The sequence below is a fragment of the Vigna umbellata genome, chromosome 1, assembly GCF_029865625.1.
Source record: "Vigna umbellata cultivar VRB3 chromosome 1, Vumbellata_1.0, whole genome shotgun sequence".
Classification (NCBI taxonomy): Eukaryota; Viridiplantae; Streptophyta; class Magnoliopsida; order Fabales; family Fabaceae; genus Vigna; species Vigna umbellata.
The window spans coordinates 8926513-8946772 of NC_142165.1; the positions used below are offsets into that span (position 1 = coordinate 8926513).

The following is a 20260-nucleotide window of genomic DNA, read 5'->3' on the forward strand; positions in this document are numbered from 1 at the left end:
GCAGCTATTGCTAAGAATCTCCTTTTTCATGCCAGATTTTTAAGTGGGTTTAACTAGTTCTGTTGTTTGCCGCCACCTGTCTAGTCTGGTCAAAGATATTACGTGATAAAAAGGCAAAGAAAATAAGGATTTGAAAGTGTAGTCAGATTGAGGTGAGGTCCTGAGTTCTGACTGTTGATATTCAAAGAAAATTGAGTGGGTCACTGATTCGCACTCAAGCATCCTCGAGTAACAGTAAGCATGCAAAAGGCAAAAATTTGAAGTCAATCTTACCTAGCCCAAGTTGAAAAGATTTGGCAGACCATGAGAATCTCCCTCTCTTTCTAGCATCTGAATTCATGTCCTTATAAATTCCACTTTGATCACAATAGTAGAGATAAAAAGATAGGAAAGTAGTCCCAAGCTTAGCCTAAGCATTTTGCTGACATGCAGAGATCGACAAGGGGACTTAAAGGTGATAGCACGTGTACATGGCCGCTCTTAAGTTTTCGTTTTGCTTTGATACGTTCCATCATAATCTGTTACGATATCAGGCGCATTTCACTTTAAAAGGCCACGCACAGGTTCAAGGTATACAAGTTTCAAAACTTTCATTTTCTTATATAAAGCACTTCCAATACACATCAACTCACATGGCTTTTTCCCTCAAGTCTAATAAAGTTGACTAAAATTCTTCATATATGATGATATATTATATTGGAAAAAATTTAGGGTAACTATCATTACGTGTAACGTGTTGCCTGAGTATTATTATTTCGTGTAGAATGAATCTATATACAACAAGTAGTGGTTATGGAATAATACTGGAATGCAGGGTCACTGTTGAACTGTTATTAAATCGTTGATATATTATTTTATTCAATAAAATCTTCAAGTATGATTATAGACTTGTCAGTGAAAAAATTATAAAGGTGCATATGATAGAAGTATTGATCCAAAAGTACAAGTAAAATGTTTGCCTTGGAGCAAGGACTGATGTTGATTATACCCATCAAGAAAACTTCATATTCTTCATCGCTTTCTCTGTTTCTTTTCTCGTCCCTTATGCTTCTAACTTTTGGTACACCTCTGCATCTAACTTTATGCGCAGCACATTATTTACTAATTTACTTGAGGACAAGGACGCTACATGCTGTGCTTAACTACCTATAATAGATGATGTGATCCCTGAATAGTCAACAGGTGTGTGCTTTAGTGTATGGTCCAATTTCCAGGTGAAAAAAAAGCAGTGTATGATCGAATTTTCGGGTGAAAAAGAAAAGGTGCAGTTAGGCCCTCCTTGGTCATTCACTCTCAACAAAGGCTCCCACAATATTTCAAGGGGAGAGAGAGATTTTGGGCAATACTATTTGATTGATCTTCTTTGAGATCATGAAAAACATTTGGTTAAATTCGCTTCAGTCCTTCTAAAGTTGCTCTTAGTCTCAGTGTTAAGTAAAGAACCGTAGAAACCACTTTTACTTTGGCAATTTGAAAGTGGTTTGTGCTTTGAGTTATTCTATCTCTCAATAATAACAAACAACTAGCTTCACATCAGAGTGATTAATAATTTTGATTTACCACTGGTACTTAAATTTCCGCTCACATCTTTTAAGCAAAGATAAATGTGAACTTTTTAGAATGATTTGATTTTTCACAGCTCTTTGTTGTCCCCTCAATCAATTCTGGCCTGAGTTGAGTGGCATGATGGCAACAAGCAGTGGCTAAAAATTCATGCCTTTGTTCCAATGATAAGATTAAAATCTGGTGATGGGTGTCCATCAATTAGGCCTAGGAGTCTAATTCAGCGGAATCTTCCTTGAAAACCTAGAGAGATATAGCCTTGGGCAGTGCTTGAAAGTGATGCCTGTTAGATCCCCACTATAAAGCAGAGTAGAAGACACATGAGAATATGGGTTAGGAAGATAAAAGGCCAACCCCTCACATATTATTGTGGCCAAAGTAGAAAAAAAGTTGCCATAATTCATAGGAATTGCAGTGCAGGGGAAGCATGCATGGAGTAAAAGTGTGAAACAACTGATTGTGGTGGGATTTCAAGTGGGAATTGACCCTGAACTTGCTGTGTTATGACTCTTTATTATTTGATGGAATTTGCCTACTTTGTGTTTCACATGCATGTCAAATTTGACGTAACCGTTCCTTGATTTTGGTGCTACCATACAACAATAATAATAATGCTGCACCAAGAAGGAAAAAATGGCTTCATGATGTTGCCCTGTATAGCAATTAGAAAGAATAGCTTTTTTTTAATGGTTTAGACCTAATCACGTAAGTAAAAAGTCACTCACTCTACTCTAGTAGTATCATGAATCATTATGACAATCATTTTCTTACGAGACGTGAAATTGTACCTGAACCCAATTTTATCAACTTCCCTCATGACCCGACCCGACCTTCATGATCCACATTTTTGTGTACATTAAACTGCCCTCATTTCTAAGGTGCGTGTGGAATATTTGTTTATGTATTGAATCACAATGTTAATGTATTAAAACCAGATAATTAGTAGGCAATCTAGTAGTAAGACTCTAATAATTTGTACTGCTGAATAGTATTATAGTTTGGTTTGGTACTACTATTTTATCAAAGGAATAAAAAACCTATATAAAAGAGGACCAAGATTTCAAACATTTAAACAGTGACATTATTCTTATTCTCCTTCCAATAGTGTATTAGGTTATCTCCTTCACAGTTTGAGTTTTAATGCAGGTAATGCTAAGATTCCCCGTGACACTGGCAGCAAAATCTGCTGTCGGAATAATAGTTCCTTAAACAATTAATCTATCCTTGAGATGAAGGCGATCTAGTTTAATAGCAAAAAAAATTAACCCGAACCTCCTATATCTATCAGATTATGTGATACTAATTCTTCAATTTTGATTCACAAATCTGCACAGTTAAACGTATGGTTGGAAATTGAGTTCCACTAACCCTACCTAGAAAATTCTATTCCATTCTCAAGTTCAGCCACATACATATAACTATGTAGATATGCACGCCCAAAAAGTGTTGCAACTGATACTTTCGTTTAATTGAATAGGACAACAGGTAAAAGTGAGAACGGTAAAGGGTTTTGACCTTTATTCTTTACACATTCATACACTATTTTAGCAAATTCATTTGAGCTCTATTTTGTGCCATAAGTAGAATTTGTAGAGTGCAGTGTAATTCTGTAAATAATATACTTTTCACTTTCATCATTTCCACTTTCCCTTTGTTATCTCAAATAGATATAAAATTGTTCTTACTATTTTGGATTGGTAATTTTCCTCTGTCAACTCTTTCTGCATTCAAGAAGATATTTCTCTCTCTCTGTCATATGCGTTTCCCCTTTTTTAATGCATTAAACAGCTCCTAATAATCAAACCAATTATAGCAATGATGAACGGGCCCAAACCCCATAATATTTGGGATCCCACATCGTAGGACCCACCGAATTCAAATCAGTAAAGCAGTGATTACACGACAGCCATGCTGCTGCAACAAAAATGATGCAGTCAATACCACATTAAAATTATTATGACAGAGATTTCCACCCTCTCCCTTCTAAGACAAAAAGATTGAAAAATGACAAAAAATCTGCATACTCAGTACCATTTTCCTTTTCTTATTCACCAAAATTCCAGACTCAAAATTTTTATGGAAATACTCAAATTTATCTCACTTAAAAAAATAAATGAAAGTTAAGAGATAGATTACATATATAATTGTCATCACTCTGAACTGTATCCAACAGAAGACAAGAAGTTGGCCAAGCTTTCATATATTGCACTTGCTCTGACACTAATGATGGGATTCAGCACTTAGAAGAATGTCAAGTGGCTTTGGATTTGGAATTGAAATACAAAGTTCCATGCTTTGCATTTATAATTATTGGTCCTACATTCATTATTATCCCACTACAAGTTTTCAAGTCTAACCATAAAAGGAACTAGAGGCATATTTAGATGAATTCAAAACGTATATATTCTATTCACCATGATTGTTTACATTACACAAAATATTTTCTTTGCAATAGAATGCATGATTGAGCCCTTAATTAAACTTAATCGTGGGGACTTAGACCATAAACCTAGGATCCTTGTTTCTGGTCTTTATAAAGTCGATGGTAAAGACGGAAAGTGAGAGAAATTTGTGGTTTAGCCCCAAAAAGTAAAGGAAGCTTGCACGTATAATTGTTTTTTTAAGGGATGAAATTGAAAAAGAGGCTTTTCACTGAAAAAGCCAAATAAATCCAATATTTTCCTTTTGGTTCGTTTTTCAATTAACATATATATATATATATGGGTACCCCAAAAATTCCTTCCAATCATCATTTTCCTGCCTGATATCCCTCTGGTTAGGGGTGACTAACTAGGCCATGCAAACACTGAAAGTATCAAAACTTGTAATATCGATTCTGAGCATAGAAGAAACGTTGTGTAATGATTGCAACAATGAAGACGCGTCTTGTCTCTTTGCATGGAGAGGTGGTAATAAGCATAGAAAATGGACAAAAAGAATCAGAAAAAGATAGAATTAAACACTGAGTAAACTCGCGTGTTGATTTGAATGGACGCAATGTTTACCAAACTTATGTGTACTTATAGTGTGGATTAGTCTCTTTAGTCTTTAACTTAGAACTTTACGGAAAAAAAAAAGAAGATAAGGTTGAACCTTCTTTTAATGCGTTGTTACCTAACCTACTTTCATTATTGTCACTCATCCATTTTCGGATCGTTGTTATAACTCTTCATAATTTATCACCTCAGCATACGTCTCTATACCGTATACGTACGCTTTCTCAGTACGGTTGTTTCGTATCTTCTGACAAAGCAAAAGACAGAATATGGTAGGAAAAGAGAGATCTCTTTCTTTTCAACATCCCCTGCATGGGGAATGTTACACTTGCTATTTAGATCAAATTTATTTAAATTTTTGTTTCGTTTAGTATTATTTTTTATAGGAAAAGAGCATACTTTTCCGTTAACACTAATTAAAGAACAAATAATAACAAATTCCGAACTTCAAAACCAATCAAATATGATTAATTGTAATATTATTATTTTGATAAACTTGAAATCGAAACAAGTGTAATTTAAGAACATTAGGTATTAAGTAATTAAAGTATTGTATATATAATCTTTCGCATTACATAAAGTCAAATACTTTTAAGTATATAGTGTTAATATATTGTACTTGAATCAACAAAAGAAAAAAATTGTCATTTTCAAAAACTTGAACCACCAACATTTTTCTTTTGACTTTTATAATATAGAAAAATAGAATGAACAAAATAACTAAAAAAAGTTCTAAACTAATCAATTAACCTCTCTATAAGTGTAAAAAAGGAATTTAACACCGATTATTTTTGTATTTTTACTACGATTCTTCAATCGAAACATATTCAGACGAGATAAAAAAGATAAAATTTTAGACTTCTATCCTTAATCGAAGTATATTATCCATAAATAGGTTTTAGTTCTTTTATAACCTAAGTTTATATGTGACATAAAAAAATTAAAATTATTTTAATGTACAAATGGTCACATATTATTTAATAATTTGAAATGATGTGAGTGCAATGGCAACAAGGAAAGGGAAGAGAGTGCAACAGAAAAAAAATCACATTTTGCAGTTATAGAGGTATGATTAGGAGAAAATATTGGGCTCGACAAAGTTAAACAATGACGAAGTGGAGCAATGTGTCTTGCATGAAGAACTAGGATGCAAGACGATTACATTAGGAAATAAGGAAAAAGAAAAATTCAAAGGATCAAAGAACAAACCTCTCATGGAGAAGATACAATACAACGGCGTTCGTGTTTGTGTTCACAATAACAATAAAGAAAGGGATAGAAATGACACTGATATTCACATCTTTCGTGAAGTAAAAAAAAAAATTACGACAACACAATAAAACAAATGCTTTAAGTAAGATTTTAAATATTTGACAATTTAACTATAACAAGACTTCGGTTTTTTATAAAACCAAAATATATTTTCTAACATATTGATAAAATTAAAAAATAATAATGTATTTTTTAAAATTTGGAATGAACTTTGAATATTTTAAAATTGAAATTTATATATAATTGTATAAAAAATTTCAAAAATATGATTATATTTTAAAATATTTCATTTTTCTTAAAACCAAAATCTACTAAATGATTTGGAAAGCTATTTTTACAGAGTAGTGTTCTTTACAATAGAAGAATATATGAAAAAATGTTGATAGGTTTGTATATTCCTTGATTTGAGGTGATTTAAAATAGTTGGAAAATATGGGTGTGTAGGAAAAGGACAAGTGAAGGGATGAGTTAAGTGGGAGATTAGGTCATGATATGAGATTCTCTTTAGTGTTTAGCAATGGAAGTACCTAGAGATGCACAAATTGTCCTCCACTTAGATGAGATGATAGGGTGAACAGAAAATTGGAAAGGATAATGCTAATTTTCTTAACATAAAACTTTTGGGTAGCTATGAAAAATAATGAGATTGGAGTAAGAGCAAAAGGGAGACAAGGAGCATATTATGGAAAAGTTACAAACACAGTGAAGTGAAGGAGAGAGAGAGAGAGAGATGATGGTCCCTCCAACCACTTCCATCTTAATTCACTCACCAATTTCTTTTTCTGTACCACCTTCTTACTTCTTTCCTTTCTCTTCAACATCCAATTGTAAATAAAACTATATTATGAAAATTATTTTAAAATACGACTATCAAAAATATTGTGTTCTATATTTTCTTCTAAGTTCAAATCAAAGTTATGCACAATTTTAGTAATTCTTACTTCATTTGTCTAAACATATAAATTGTTTATTATATTTCCGATTGGTTATAAAACAACAACAAACTGTAAAATGTTATATTGTGACTTAACTGCTTCTGATTTACCATTTTGTTTGTTCTCTCATAATAAAACACTGTAGCTTCTCCCATGGATTGTTTATTTATTTAACCATTGTTTAAATTTTATCTATAGAGAGTAAATCACAGAGCATTAGTCTTAGATTTTAAATTATCTGACCAATTATATATAAGTTTAAGTTTATTTAATAACGTATTCACGTAACAAAGAATATTTTTTGTTTCCCCTTCGTATAAGAAACAAATGGTGTCATTTATTCCAAAATTGTGCAAATAGTATTATTTTTGTAAGCATTACTTGAAATAACTGTTATAGTTATATAATCTATAATTAATCTTCCAATTTTATCCTTAAAATTTGTTTAAATATGTTTTTCATTATTATGAATATTTACTTGTAGTGCATATACAAATATTTTTTATTTTAACTTTTTTTTTTATTTTCTTTTTTACATACTTATTCATTAATACCTAATATACACTTTAAATTTTAACCAAATATTTACTATGGCATATTCAACCAAATAATTCAATAGGCGATTTTTTTTTTTTAAATTTTATTATCTTTTATTTGATTATATATATTATATTGAGAATTTAAGTGTAAGTCTAGTAAAAATGAAAAGATAAAATATCCATAATCTATTACATTAAAGTTTTGGGTTAAAAGTTATGTTAATTTCTTATATATTTGTTCAAATCTTATTAGTGTTGTGTCTTTCAAATAGATCTCTTTTTTTATAAACCATAAGTGGTTTTAATTTGTTAATTAATATCTTTGACTGAATAAATAAAATGAAAAATTATTACCTTTACATATTAAATTATTTTAATATAATTAATAGTTAAAAAATAATTTATTAGTATTAATTATTTGATTAATAGTTACAATAACTACTATATTTTTGTGTATTTGTGTCATCTAAATAACATAATACAATTTTTTATACTGTTTTTTAATTTCTAATTAGAAAAGAGTATCATGCTTAAATATGTGAACCCCTTGACAACTTAGTGCTAGGTGAGAAATCGGTTCTCTTTACCACTCTTATCATGAGTTGTTATTTTGCTTTTACGTGTTAATGATGGTCATTCATACATTTTTAAGTTTGTTTTGATTTATATGCATCTCATATTCATTATATATCTTTGAGAAAACTTACACTTATTTTGTAAAATATTTGTAAAATTATTTTACAATATAAACAGTCAATCATGCTAAAATACAGTTAATTATCTTGTGATGCACATATGTCATAATCGTTAATCATAAATGAGATAATGGATTTAGCTTGAGTAATCAATTATTTAAATCTTGACGTAAACACATTCTTAGCATATAATAAATTATAACTATAAATCATTGATTAGATTATCTTTTCAAATTTTCATATTTAATAAAAAAACATTTCAATAAATATAAATGGTTAGATAACATCTTTATGAGTTTATATAAAAACTATACATTTTGAAAGTAACAAGTCTTACATAATTACATATCATTTTTACTAGTTTTAAAGAACTTTCCAAGGTAGCTTTTAACTTTAAGGCATTGAGTAATATACTTGCATAAACCCATACTCTTATTCTTTTTAAATTATTCATCATATCATATTAGGTGATACCTTTCCATTTTCTTTTGATTCTTTAATTGATTGTTTGCACACACTTAGTGTTTCATATAGTAGATTTTTACATGGTTAAGTAATTTTTCTAAATCAAGTGTTACAAGAATTTTTTTGTCTTTTTTTTAAATGAAAATATTTCTTAAATTAATTCACAAGGGTGTTTAAGATATAATGGTTGATCTCTTTTTCTTTCTATCCAAATATAAAAATTTCTAAATATTTTGCTTGTTGGATTGCAAATGAAAAAAAAAAAGTACACCAGTGTGAAAGCTAATAACATTATTTTTTTAGTCCTTGTTTTCATGAGTTATACCATGTTTCTATTTATGCAAGTATTAAAGAATATGAGTTGTTCTTAAAGTGACACATGAAGAAACAAAACAAGTCAAATGGACAGTGATTGATTTATTATACGAATGAAAACATTTATGATGTATGTACAAAATAATTCACCCATGAATTGAATCACTCATTAACCTTAGAAAAATAAGTTTAATAAAGAATACGTTAGAATATGAGGAGAAGAAAATAAATCACAAAAACTTTAAATTTTGAAAATTGGAATGTTGAAATAATTATCTTCTAACATAGAAAAGATTTCAAAAACCCATAGAATCAACATCAATATATATATATATATATATATATATATATATATATATATATATGTATGTATATATGTAAAAAAGGTCAATGTGAATATATTAAATGTGGCTGCCTTTTGTTTAGTGCGAAACAATAAATTGAATAGAAGAATTACAAAAAGAGTTTGAAATTTTTTGAATGGTATGGGAAGACAATGCTTTAAGTTCTCCACCAGCCCAAGGGAAAGTACTCAAACTATAATGAATTATACTTGACGTATTATGAATCACGTAATGAATTCGAGAGACTAACTTTTTCAAATATTAGATTCAAAAAAGAAAATAAATGCGGAAAAATAGATTATAAGAGAGGAATAATCATTTAAAAATAATCATGATATTTTAATAATTATCAAACTCCTCTTTAAGTTAAATATTCAAATTGTGAAATTTTCAATAATTATCAAAATAAACTAAATGTGGCGTGTTGATGTTATTGTGATGATATGCCGTCTTCTTTACATTAATAACTTTGTTAAAGTATTAATGTTGATGGTATTAAAAAAAGAAAATAAAACATTTGCGCATAGGTTAAGAAAAGAAGTAACATATTTAAAAAATAATATTATTTTTCTATATCGAATATGGAACAACTTATAAAACTCAATTTAAAAGTATAATAAAGTGAGTCAAATTCATTATATCATCAAATTAAATAAGTAAGAGTTAAATATATTTTCAATTTTTAAAATATAATATGAAATTGAATTTTATTTATATTTTAAAATTTGATACAATTTTTTTTAATTTTAAAAATAAATAAATGTAATCTTAGTTACAAAAAGAATGTTAAATATTTATTTTAACAAATTGTTATAATGTGGTTATGTATTAATATATATGTATTCACATCAACGCAATACATAAAAGGTGACAATAATATTTGACACATCAACAAATCTCTAACTATATTTAGTAACGAGAATTATATTTTTTCATTAATAAAGTTTAAAGATAAAAATAATTCAAAGTTTGAGACAAAAATAAAATTTAATTTCACATTAAAATTAAAAGACTAAAAATATATTTTATTTTTTAAAAAAAAATTATAAACATTTTACTTTTTAATATATATAAAATATAGCATGTCATATTCTTTTTAAAATAATTGATAATTTTGTTCCAATAAACTTAATTTAAGTTTAAATATATTAAATAATAATTAAAATTCAAATAAAATAATAAATAATATATATATATATATATATATATATATATATATATATATATATATATATATATATATATATATATGGGGTTTGCTAACGCGCGTACGCCTGTTTTTCAGTTGGTACATTTTAGCAATGTGTACCGGGTTTTAGTAGACAAAAATATCCTTATATATCATGGATTCTAAGTTTTAAGGTTAAGGGTATTTTAATAATTTTCATTCTCAAAACTAAAAAAAAAAAAAAAGAAACCCCCCAAACCCTTACTCACCTCTCTCATTCCTCTCAACCCTTTCTCTTTCCTCTTTCTCACTCCAATCTTTTCTCTGTCATTCCTACTGTAGCCTCAATTGAAAAAATCAGAAACACTTGCTGTTAAACAATCTTACAAAAAAATGATTTTATAATGAGTTTTCATCTTATAATTTTTGTCTTATCTAATTTTATCCAATTTTCACAAGCATAAAGGAATTGGTAATTGACCTGGAAAAAATTCAGAAATACTCGCTGTTAGACAATTTCTTACAAAAAATGATTTTATAATGAGTTTTTATTTTATTATTTTTGTCTTATCTAATTTTATCTAATTTTCACAAGCATAATGACATCAAAGGAATTGGTAATTGGCCTGGAAAAAAATCAGAAACACTCAGTTGTTAAACAATTTCTTACAAAAAAATGACTTTATAATGAGTTTTCATTTTATAATTTTTGTCGTATATAATTTTATCTAATTTTCACAAGCATAATGACATCAGAAAGAATTGGTAATTGGCCTGGAGGGTTTTTTTAGAGATGATGATTCAACAAATACAGATGATGAAATTAGAGAGGTTAGTGAAGATGGTGAAATTGAAGAGATCTTGAATGAACCTTTGCCTTGAAGGTGAATATGTCAATGACTCAATTCTTTACAAAGGAAAATTTTTTAAAGGCATGTGTTTCTGATTTTTTTCAATTGGGGCTACAGTAGGGATGACAGAGGAAAGGTTGGAGTGAGAGAGATGAAAGAGAAAAGATTGAGAGGAATGAGAGAGGTGAGTAAGGGTTTGGGGGGTTTCTTTTTTTTTTTTTTAAGTTTTGAAAATGAAAATTATTAAAATACCCTTAACCTTAAAACTTGGAATCCATAATATATAAGGATATTTTTGTTACCAACTGAAAAACAGGCGTACGCGCGTTAGCAAACCCCTATATATATATATATGTGTGTGTGTGTTTATACTAGTTAATTTTAAAATAAGATGTAAATCATAAACTCTATTAAGTGATGGAGATTAATTTTTCCTTTTTTTAAGTTTAAAGATCAAAAGTTTGAAATAGAACCAGACTCCAGATTATAATTTAAAAATTAAAAACATACTTAACTTAATAAATGAATTAATAAAAATATTTTTTTATTTAAAAAATTGAGCTATTATGAATTAATGAATTATATTAATATTGACATTTAAATTAATATCGATGGACATAAGTGGTGATGGTTCATATCACTCAATAAAATTATATAGAATTCAAATGAAGACGACGTTAAATCAATTTATCTTATTTTTATCAAAAGAAAAAAAAAACTTACCATTGATAAATTACACTAATTGAGTAATCTAAAGGTTTTAAAAAAATAGAAAAATGTATTAAACTTATTCTAAAGTAGGAAGCATTGTTTTAAAGAGCACAAATTATCTACGATAACCAAATGTTGAATTACCATAAACTACAAATTTGGTAAGTAAAGTCAATCAAATTGAAAGTATCTTAGTTCAGTGAGTCCCTTTTCTTAATCCACCCTATCTAACATTACTTTGACAGCTGTAATAACCATCTTCACTTTTCAATGTTATTGTGTGGGTTGTCATCTACACCACACCAATGTGTACCCTTTTCTTGAATAAATAAATAATAATAATAAATAAATAAAGCTTCTCCTCACAACATGCTTCGTTAAAGGCTACACAACACTACGTCCAGTAACAGAAAGTGTTTCAATTTCGAATTAATAATTACAGAATAAAACAGATATATTTATTTGATTTCATTTTCCATGGTCACATTTATTTATATAGTAAAAAAAAGAAAAATATAAAGATTTTGTCAGAAAGAAATAAATGATTTATAATTTTTCTTACTTACCAGACAGTGATCCTCGTACAGAAACATGAAGCAGCTAGAGTCGAGTGAGAAACATGAACAGAAGAGAGAGATAAAGTACAACTATAAGAGAAGGGAAACCAAGAAACATGTATATATGTGATTGTGAAGAATAAACCAAAGAGTTATCATAGCAGTTCTTCCTTTCCTTTCTTTTCCCATTGCTCTCTTTTAATTTTTTTATTGTTTCTTTTAATCAAGTTCGAAGCAAGCAGAGCTCCGTCTTCCAAGTTTACTCTCTCAGGTGTACTTCCTTTTTGTCAGATCTCGATCCTCCAAACTCAACCCTCTTCTTCACCACCAACCTCACTTGTTTCTTACCATCCCAACACAACCTTTTCTCCTTCTTCTCTCCGTTTCTTGCTTCCTGGGTTAGTAATAGTATCTTCTGCATTGAAAACTGTCACCTTCTGCCAATTCCTTCTTCAGAACCCGCATTTAAGACCTTCACTGACTCACCACCTTAACGCCACCAGGTAGTGCACAAAGCCATATTTAAGGCCTGCCACTCTTGTAATTTGAGCTTTTTGTACAGAGTTTGAACAGTTCAAAAATCAAAATCCTCTCAAATTACCACCAAAACCGCAACACCAACCCAATCAAGTGCTGCTATAGTCTTCTCTTTTTACCTAAAAAAGTAAACTTCCCTGCCACTCTCACACTCATCTATGCTACCATAAAACCTCTGTTTCCTCTGTTTCCGTGCTATAAGAGAATACTCTCACCTTTCAACATTGACCAATATTAGGTGAGTGTTGCTTTTCTTTTCTTTTTTTTTTCTATGGTTTGGTTTTTTTCATGGATCAAAATCTCCTTTGTTTTCTCTTGTCAATTTGTCTGACTTTCTCCCCTGGGTTTGGTAAATGTCTAGCTAACTCATTGTTTGATACAGTGTGTGTGATTGTTTTCAGGACTCTCTCTATATTATAATTATCTTGAAACAATGTTACCCCAGAAGCAAGGTGAAGAAACCATGATGTCAAGCCTTAATGAAACTGTTGAGCGTGAAGAGAGAGAGGATGAGAAGGTGGGTGGTTCACATTCCAGTTTGAGAAGCATTCTGTGGCATGGTGGATCTGTTTACGATGCATGGTTCAGCTGTGCTTCAAATCAGGTAACAAAAAATGAGTCCGTAGAGTGTCACTTTCATCATTGAAACTTGCATTCTGTAAGAGAATCTGGTTTCATTATGTGTATGGTTTTGTGCTTTGCAGGTTGCGCAGGTTCTGCTAACACTGCCATACTCTTTCGCTCAGCTGGGAATGCTTTCTGGCGTCATATTCCAGGTCTTCTATGGAATAATGGGAAGTTGGACTGCTTATTTGATTAGCATTCTGTACATCGAGTACAGGAGCAGAAAAGAGAAAGAGAATGTCAACTTCAAAAACCATGTCATTCAGGTTAGACCAAAAACTAAAATGAAAAAAAAAAAGCTCAATTTCCTTTTTACCGTAGAAAACTTTGGTCTAATTTCGTTTTTTCAGTGGTTTGAAGTGCTGGAAGGTTTACTAGGTCCATACTGGAAAGCCATTGGCTTGGCCTTTAACTGCACTTTTCTCCTCTTCGGATCTGTCATCCAGCTTATAGCTTGTGCAAGGTATGAATTTTCTATAGTCAAGGTAGACCAAAATGGCCACAATTTTGGTGACAGAAAACTGAACAGCTTTGAACTTGTAGCCAAGATTACAGTGAAACTGTTATTTAAAACCTTGGTTATAGTGTTGATTTGATTAGATAATTGAAAATTTAATTGATTTTAAGAGGGTGTTTTTGTGATTTGGGGTATGGTATATGACTATGCAGTAACATATACTACATAAATGACCACTTGGATAAGAGGACCTGGACTTACATATTCGGAGCATGCTGTGCCACAACAGTGTTCATACCTTCATTTCACAACTACAGGATTTGGTCTTTCCTTGGTCTTGGCATGACCACTTACACAGCCTGGTACTTAACCATTGCAGCCATCCTTCATGGCCAGGTAAGCAATACCAAGTACAACGGTGTTGATTTCTTCAGTGGGGTCTCTCTTATTAGAAGTCGTTTGATCATAATAACTTATTAGGTGTGAAAAAAAATAAGACCTCTGGCTCTCCCTCTTTAATTTTGCAGGTTGAAAATGTGACTCACACGGGCCCCAAAAAATTGGTTTTGTATTTCACAGGAGCCACCAACATTCTCTACACTTTCGGCGGGCACGCCGTCACAGTGTAAGACCCCATATTTTTTTAATATTTTGCTTGCTGAGTTAGACAAAACAATGATGATAGTTTTCTTTATTGTCTTAAGACAACGAAACATCAAGGAGAGTAGAAGTTTATTGCACGACCACTTTCTTCAATTGCAGCTTTTGCCTCCACTCTTATGGGGCCTCCGAAAATAAGACAAAACAGTAAATCTGGCATTTTTTCGAGCAACCATTAAACTGGTGTCTTGGCCTCCACTTCCAATCCCCTCTCAACTTTATGCATTCAATTCATCTATCCATCTTTATATTCTGCCCTTCCTACAACTCCAATACCAAAGTACGATGAATAACTCGAGTAGTCATGTATAAGGAATGGATAATTACTTTACAGAAAACATACAATAATCATGTGTGTTTTTATGTTACTATATGCATATTGAATGCTTACACGTTTATTAATATTCTTTTTCCATCATTCAAGAGGAATTTCGAGCAATGGGGTCATGGAAATAAGAGATTAGTACGGAAATGCACAGTTCTTTATGCGTGTTTTTAAAATATTCTCTTGTGTACAACTTGTTTCCTTTTCTAATATAACTTGTACCTTTTCTGGGTTAAGCTAACTGTGTATTGCAAAGTGGGTTAGAAAACAATTCTAATAACTCGTTTGGACATATCCCAGGACTGACAAACCGAATTTCCTTTTGAACTTGGAGCATATTAGTAGAAATGAAAGGAATCTGTATGATATTGAGATGAGAGCATCTGGGTCATTGGTTGGGGATGGATTTAAGTTGGTATTGCTGCATTATGCACTGACGTGTGGACCCTATGACTATTACAGGGAAATCATGCATGCAATGTGGAAACCTCAAAAGTTCAAATATATCTATCTTTATGCCACTCTTTTTGTATTCACACTCACCCTACCATCTGCCATTGCCGTTTACTGGGCCTTTGGTGACCAACTCCTGGACCACTCCAATGCCTTCTCTCTTCTCCCTCGCTCTGGTTGGCGTGACACAGGTGTCATCTTAATGCTGATTCACCAGGTCCATAACATTTTTTCCCTTCCCTTAAAATGTCCAACTTCTAAAGTTATTCATTCATGCAACATTTATATAACAATTGCGGTTTTGTTTACAGACAACATCGTTTTAAATTAAGAAAAAAAAAGTACTTGTTTAATGTAAACAGCAGGAGAGAGATATCAATGACAGAAGAAGTTTTATAAACTGATGAGTTTTACCTATTACATGTGGATGGCAGTTTATCACTTTTGGATTTGCTTGCACACCATTGTATTTTGTGTGGGAGAAAGTGATAGGAATGCATGACACAAAGAGCATATGTTTGAGGGCTCTTGCAAGGTTGCCTGTGGTGATACCAATATGGTTTTTGGCCATTATTTTCCCTTTCTTTGGCCCTATAAACTCTGCTGTGGGGGCTCTTTTGGTTACCTTTACCGTCTATATCATCCCTGCTTCTGCCCACATGCTTACTTACAGGTCTGCTTCTGCACGACAGGTAAATAGTCCAATCCATTCATATCTCATCTTTGTTTGTTTATACCTAATCTTTGTCTCTTCTAACGGCCTTTACTTTGCACTGTTAAAATCTATAAACTCATAAAGGTTGGCCATATCATAATACTGACATTCACGGTTTAGACTGGCACTGGTCAAAATCTGAGTTTTAATAGAATGCTATGTACACTCTATGCAGAACTTGTAGCTAATCTATAGCAGTACGAAACAGTGTTTTCTTCCCTATAAAAAGGCTAAACCTTTTAAAAGAAAGCTTAAAACATATTGTATGATATAGTGTTAGAGGGTATGATTTGGGCTCCATGATTGAACTTGGAAGAAGAGTTTTCCCATGTCACTGGCAGTATTATTAACCCCTACTCCACTTGTTCTATTAATTATTTGAATTTAAAATTTATGAGACGCGATGGGGTTGGTTCCATTTCTTTGTCATTCAGTTATATGCTAGAGTCATACTATACTACTACCCCCTATGCTATGCAAACCAATGTCCACATTTTAGCAATGAGATGGGCCATGGCCAACCTAACTCCCTCAAATGACCCTACATTGTATTTACATTACTGTTCCTAGCATAAATCAGCAACTCATTACAGTCAACTAACAGTAACACTACTTTTTGCCTTATTATAATGCTTGGAAACTCATTCATAGTAGATCAATCATGAAAAACTTGTAGAACTATGTGAAATCAAACACAGGCAACATTTAACAATTTATCTGTGCTGTGTTTGCAGAATGCTGCTGAGAAATTGCCCTTCTTCATCCCAAGCTGGACGTTAATGTATGTGATAAATGCATTTGTGGTGGTGTGGGTTCTAGTGGTGGGATTTGGATTTGGAGGGTGGGCTAGCATGGCAAACTTCATCAAACAGGTTGACACATTTGGACTCTTTGCAAAGTGCTACCAGTGCCCCCCGCATAAAACACCAGCTTCCAACCAAACACTGCATCACTGAAAACTCTATATATGTTCTTTTGCATGATACATAGAGGGACACATCAGCATCTTCCCCCTTGTGTATTTTCTCTATATCTTGGTTCAATCTCCATACATACATACATATATATTATGTTAATGCTGATGTTCCCTTGTGTAGCAAGGCAACAGTGTTATATTTCTTCGCTTTTCAATCATTTTGGTTAATGGTAATCATGAACTATATTTAGCTTATATAGGGATTGTTGTTTGGCAATTGGATTATAGCAATCTAGAGCACAGCCTGCATGTTTCTAATAATATCTTGGCTTTCGAATATAATAATTTTTTCCTCTTAAAATGTCCAGTGTTATTAGATCATACATGTTTTTTTCCTGGTGACTTAAGTTGGGTTGCATGGTGTTGCGTGTTTGACTAGTAGTCAAAATTGAAAGCACAATAAAAGGGAATCATGGGGTGTATGTATGTATGACTTGGAAAGTTGTAGAGTTTTGGTGGGCAATAATTGAGGATTTTGTAAAAGGCTTATTTGAGTTTGGTGTTTGTACCTTTCACCTTTGGCTATATTCTCTGCATCTCAGCCATTACTTATCAAGTTCAACATTATCTTAAAAGTTTCAAGAGTCTTGTTTAGAAATATAGAATCTTAAGGTGAACCTTCAATTGAAAAGGAATAGTAAAATTCCCTTCCAATTGTGTGGCAATGACATGATTTTTCATTTGCTTCCATTGTTTTTTTTTTTTTCATATCATTGGATAGATATCAAAGCTTCTCATACTCATCAAATAGTATATCTACATGCACTAACAATGGTATAAATTTGATACACTGAACTAAATAAAAGTATATACTTTAAAATAATTATCCAATATAAGTTAGAAAATTTCAATACATAGAACATGATAATTGAAGGTGTGTATAACTTTCTTATACTACTATAGTCTAATAGTATTTCATCAAAGCATGCTAAAAAAACATTTTTAGAGACACTATACAAGCAAACATGTTGCAGATACAATAACAGAACTTTAACAGAAGTTGCCATAGGTGTGGCAGCAACCATATTTTCGCAATAGATAAGTTTAGATATTTTATTGGGAGTGATATTTTAACAATTTTTTTATAATAAATTACGAGTCACTATTTTATTGTTGTATATATTTGAAAACAGAATCATAAACTAGCATATCTGTTGTAAAAAAAGTTATATAAAAAAATTGTTAAAAGAACATTTTTCTTTTCTTTTGTCAAAATAATTTCAGCAAAGAGGGGTAACATTTTGCAGTGTCTTTTTTTTTTTTTGTCTTCATGCGTTTGAGTTTTGGAGGGTATGTTGAATTTGTGGGACAGTGCAAAGAGTGACGTGGGTGCCTTGGAGTGGCTTAAACATGAAACTAAAACTGGGGAGATCAATATTTAAAAACTGATCGAAATAATCATCATAATAATTAAATAATTTAGAAATAGCATGAAAAACAAAATTTTGTAATACTAAAAACCAAAAATAAAATACATTTTTTCAGGTTTTTAACATTTAACAACGTACACAAGTTATATATTTTAATATTTGAATCAAATTTATGATTATGGTACACTTTAAATATGAAGAATCAATTATCTATTTAAAAAAAATAGTTTTAATAATCTGATAAAATAAAATATTTTAAATATTAAACTAAAATGCAGTAAATCAATAATATAATTAATAACTTCTAAAGGCAAAATGGAAAATTAAATAAATGTGCAAGGATGAGGGTGGAGAACTAAAAGAAAAACTAAGTAGAATAAAACCCAGAGAGATATGGGCTCTCAAATATTGGGTCAAGTATCTTACTAATGTAACTTGAAAGAAGAAAGTAGTATCAAAATAATTAGTAAGAAGTTGCAACTTCTTCCTTCTTAGAAAATAAACCCTATTATTTTTTTGATAATATAATATTATATTAAAATAACAATAATAAATATAATATCATATAAAAATAACTTATAAAACTGTATATTAAGTATATAAAGAGAAATGATGTTAAAATATCATAGTTCTTAATCTTGATTCACATTTTTTTTAATTTTGGAATTTATATGTTTTCAAATGGAAATTATATATTCTTAAAATATAAAAGTTGCATATATTTAAAAATTATTTCAAAATAGACGAGGTAGGTGAAGATATTTATTAAGTTACAAGATTATTCTGATGTAACAATAGTTACAACTAAATAGCTCTAAGCATTTATTGTTGATTTTAGTGGCGTTAGATTTTTGGATCACTGATAAAAATAAAGTAACAAGAGGTTGCTTAATCATTAAAATAATCAGTTAAGTTTTTCTTTTTTGTGAAAATTAATTTTTTGAAAAGTTGATGAAGATTTTATGTTGGTATTATGTTACTTAAAAAAAACCATGATTTTATATCCTTGGTTTTTTAATTTATTTGTTGCGGAATACCTTAATGCTCTATCAGCATTTTATGTTATTGGAAGGGCCAATCATAATTTGAAAGAGAGGGAGTAGAAACCTATCCGTTTTTCTTTCTTCCCTTACTTAAAAGGTATTAAACTATTTTGAACATTTAAAATATATCCACTAGAATAAAATTTAAGTGAAGTAAAATAATTTATGTCAATCATAAAATACAATAAATGAAAGATGTTTTATTTAATAGTTCATTTTAAAAGTTTAAAGAATATTTTTGTACATACTTCTTAGTATTATAATTTTGGTTTTACATTTTTTAATTTACTCTTTACTATTTCCAACTTCAAATGTAACCGCTTATAATTTTGGCAAACTAATTATTTTAAAACATATCATATTATCAATGAATATACAAACATACATTAAATCTACATTGATCAGAGGAGACTATAAACACACATTAGATGAGTGTGGAAAAAATTAAAGAGTTTAACAATACACATTGAATAATTTTGTCCATACATTTATTACATGAGTATAAAAAAATTAGACAAATTTAACAATATACATTAAAGAATCTATCTATATGTTAATTAGATGAATATAGTAAAAAACATTAGACGAGTCATTTTGTTCATTAATTAAACGGATATAACAAAAATTAGTAAATGGGTCTTGCAATACATAGTCCATATACTAATTAGAAGTATAACAAATGAACATTA

At 30.3% G+C, this 20260-nt stretch overlaps 1 protein-coding gene across 2 annotated transcripts; it reads left to right on the plus strand.

Moving 5' to 3' along the window:
• Positions 1-12432: 12432 nt before the first annotated feature.
• On the plus strand, positions 12433-17375 carry LOC124841911 (auxin transporter-like protein 1). Of its 2 annotated transcripts, none has more exons than XM_047318290.2 (9): positions 12433-13186; positions 13331-13552; positions 13653-13838; positions 13923-14035; positions 14242-14425; positions 14557-14654; positions 15477-15684; positions 15902-16159; positions 16917-17375. In XM_047318290.2, the coding sequence occupies exons 2-9, from the start codon at positions 13382-13384 to the stop codon at positions 17136-17138; spliced, it is 1440 nt and encodes a 479-aa protein (XP_047174246.1). In that variant the 5' UTR covers positions 12433-13186; positions 13331-13381; the 3' UTR covers positions 17139-17375. The 2 variants fall into 2 exon arrangements, with proteins under 2 accessions (XP_047174246.1, XP_047174245.1); XM_047318289.2 differs by having other exon boundaries at positions 13350-13552.
• The last annotated feature ends 2885 nt before the right edge of the window (positions 17376-20260 follow it).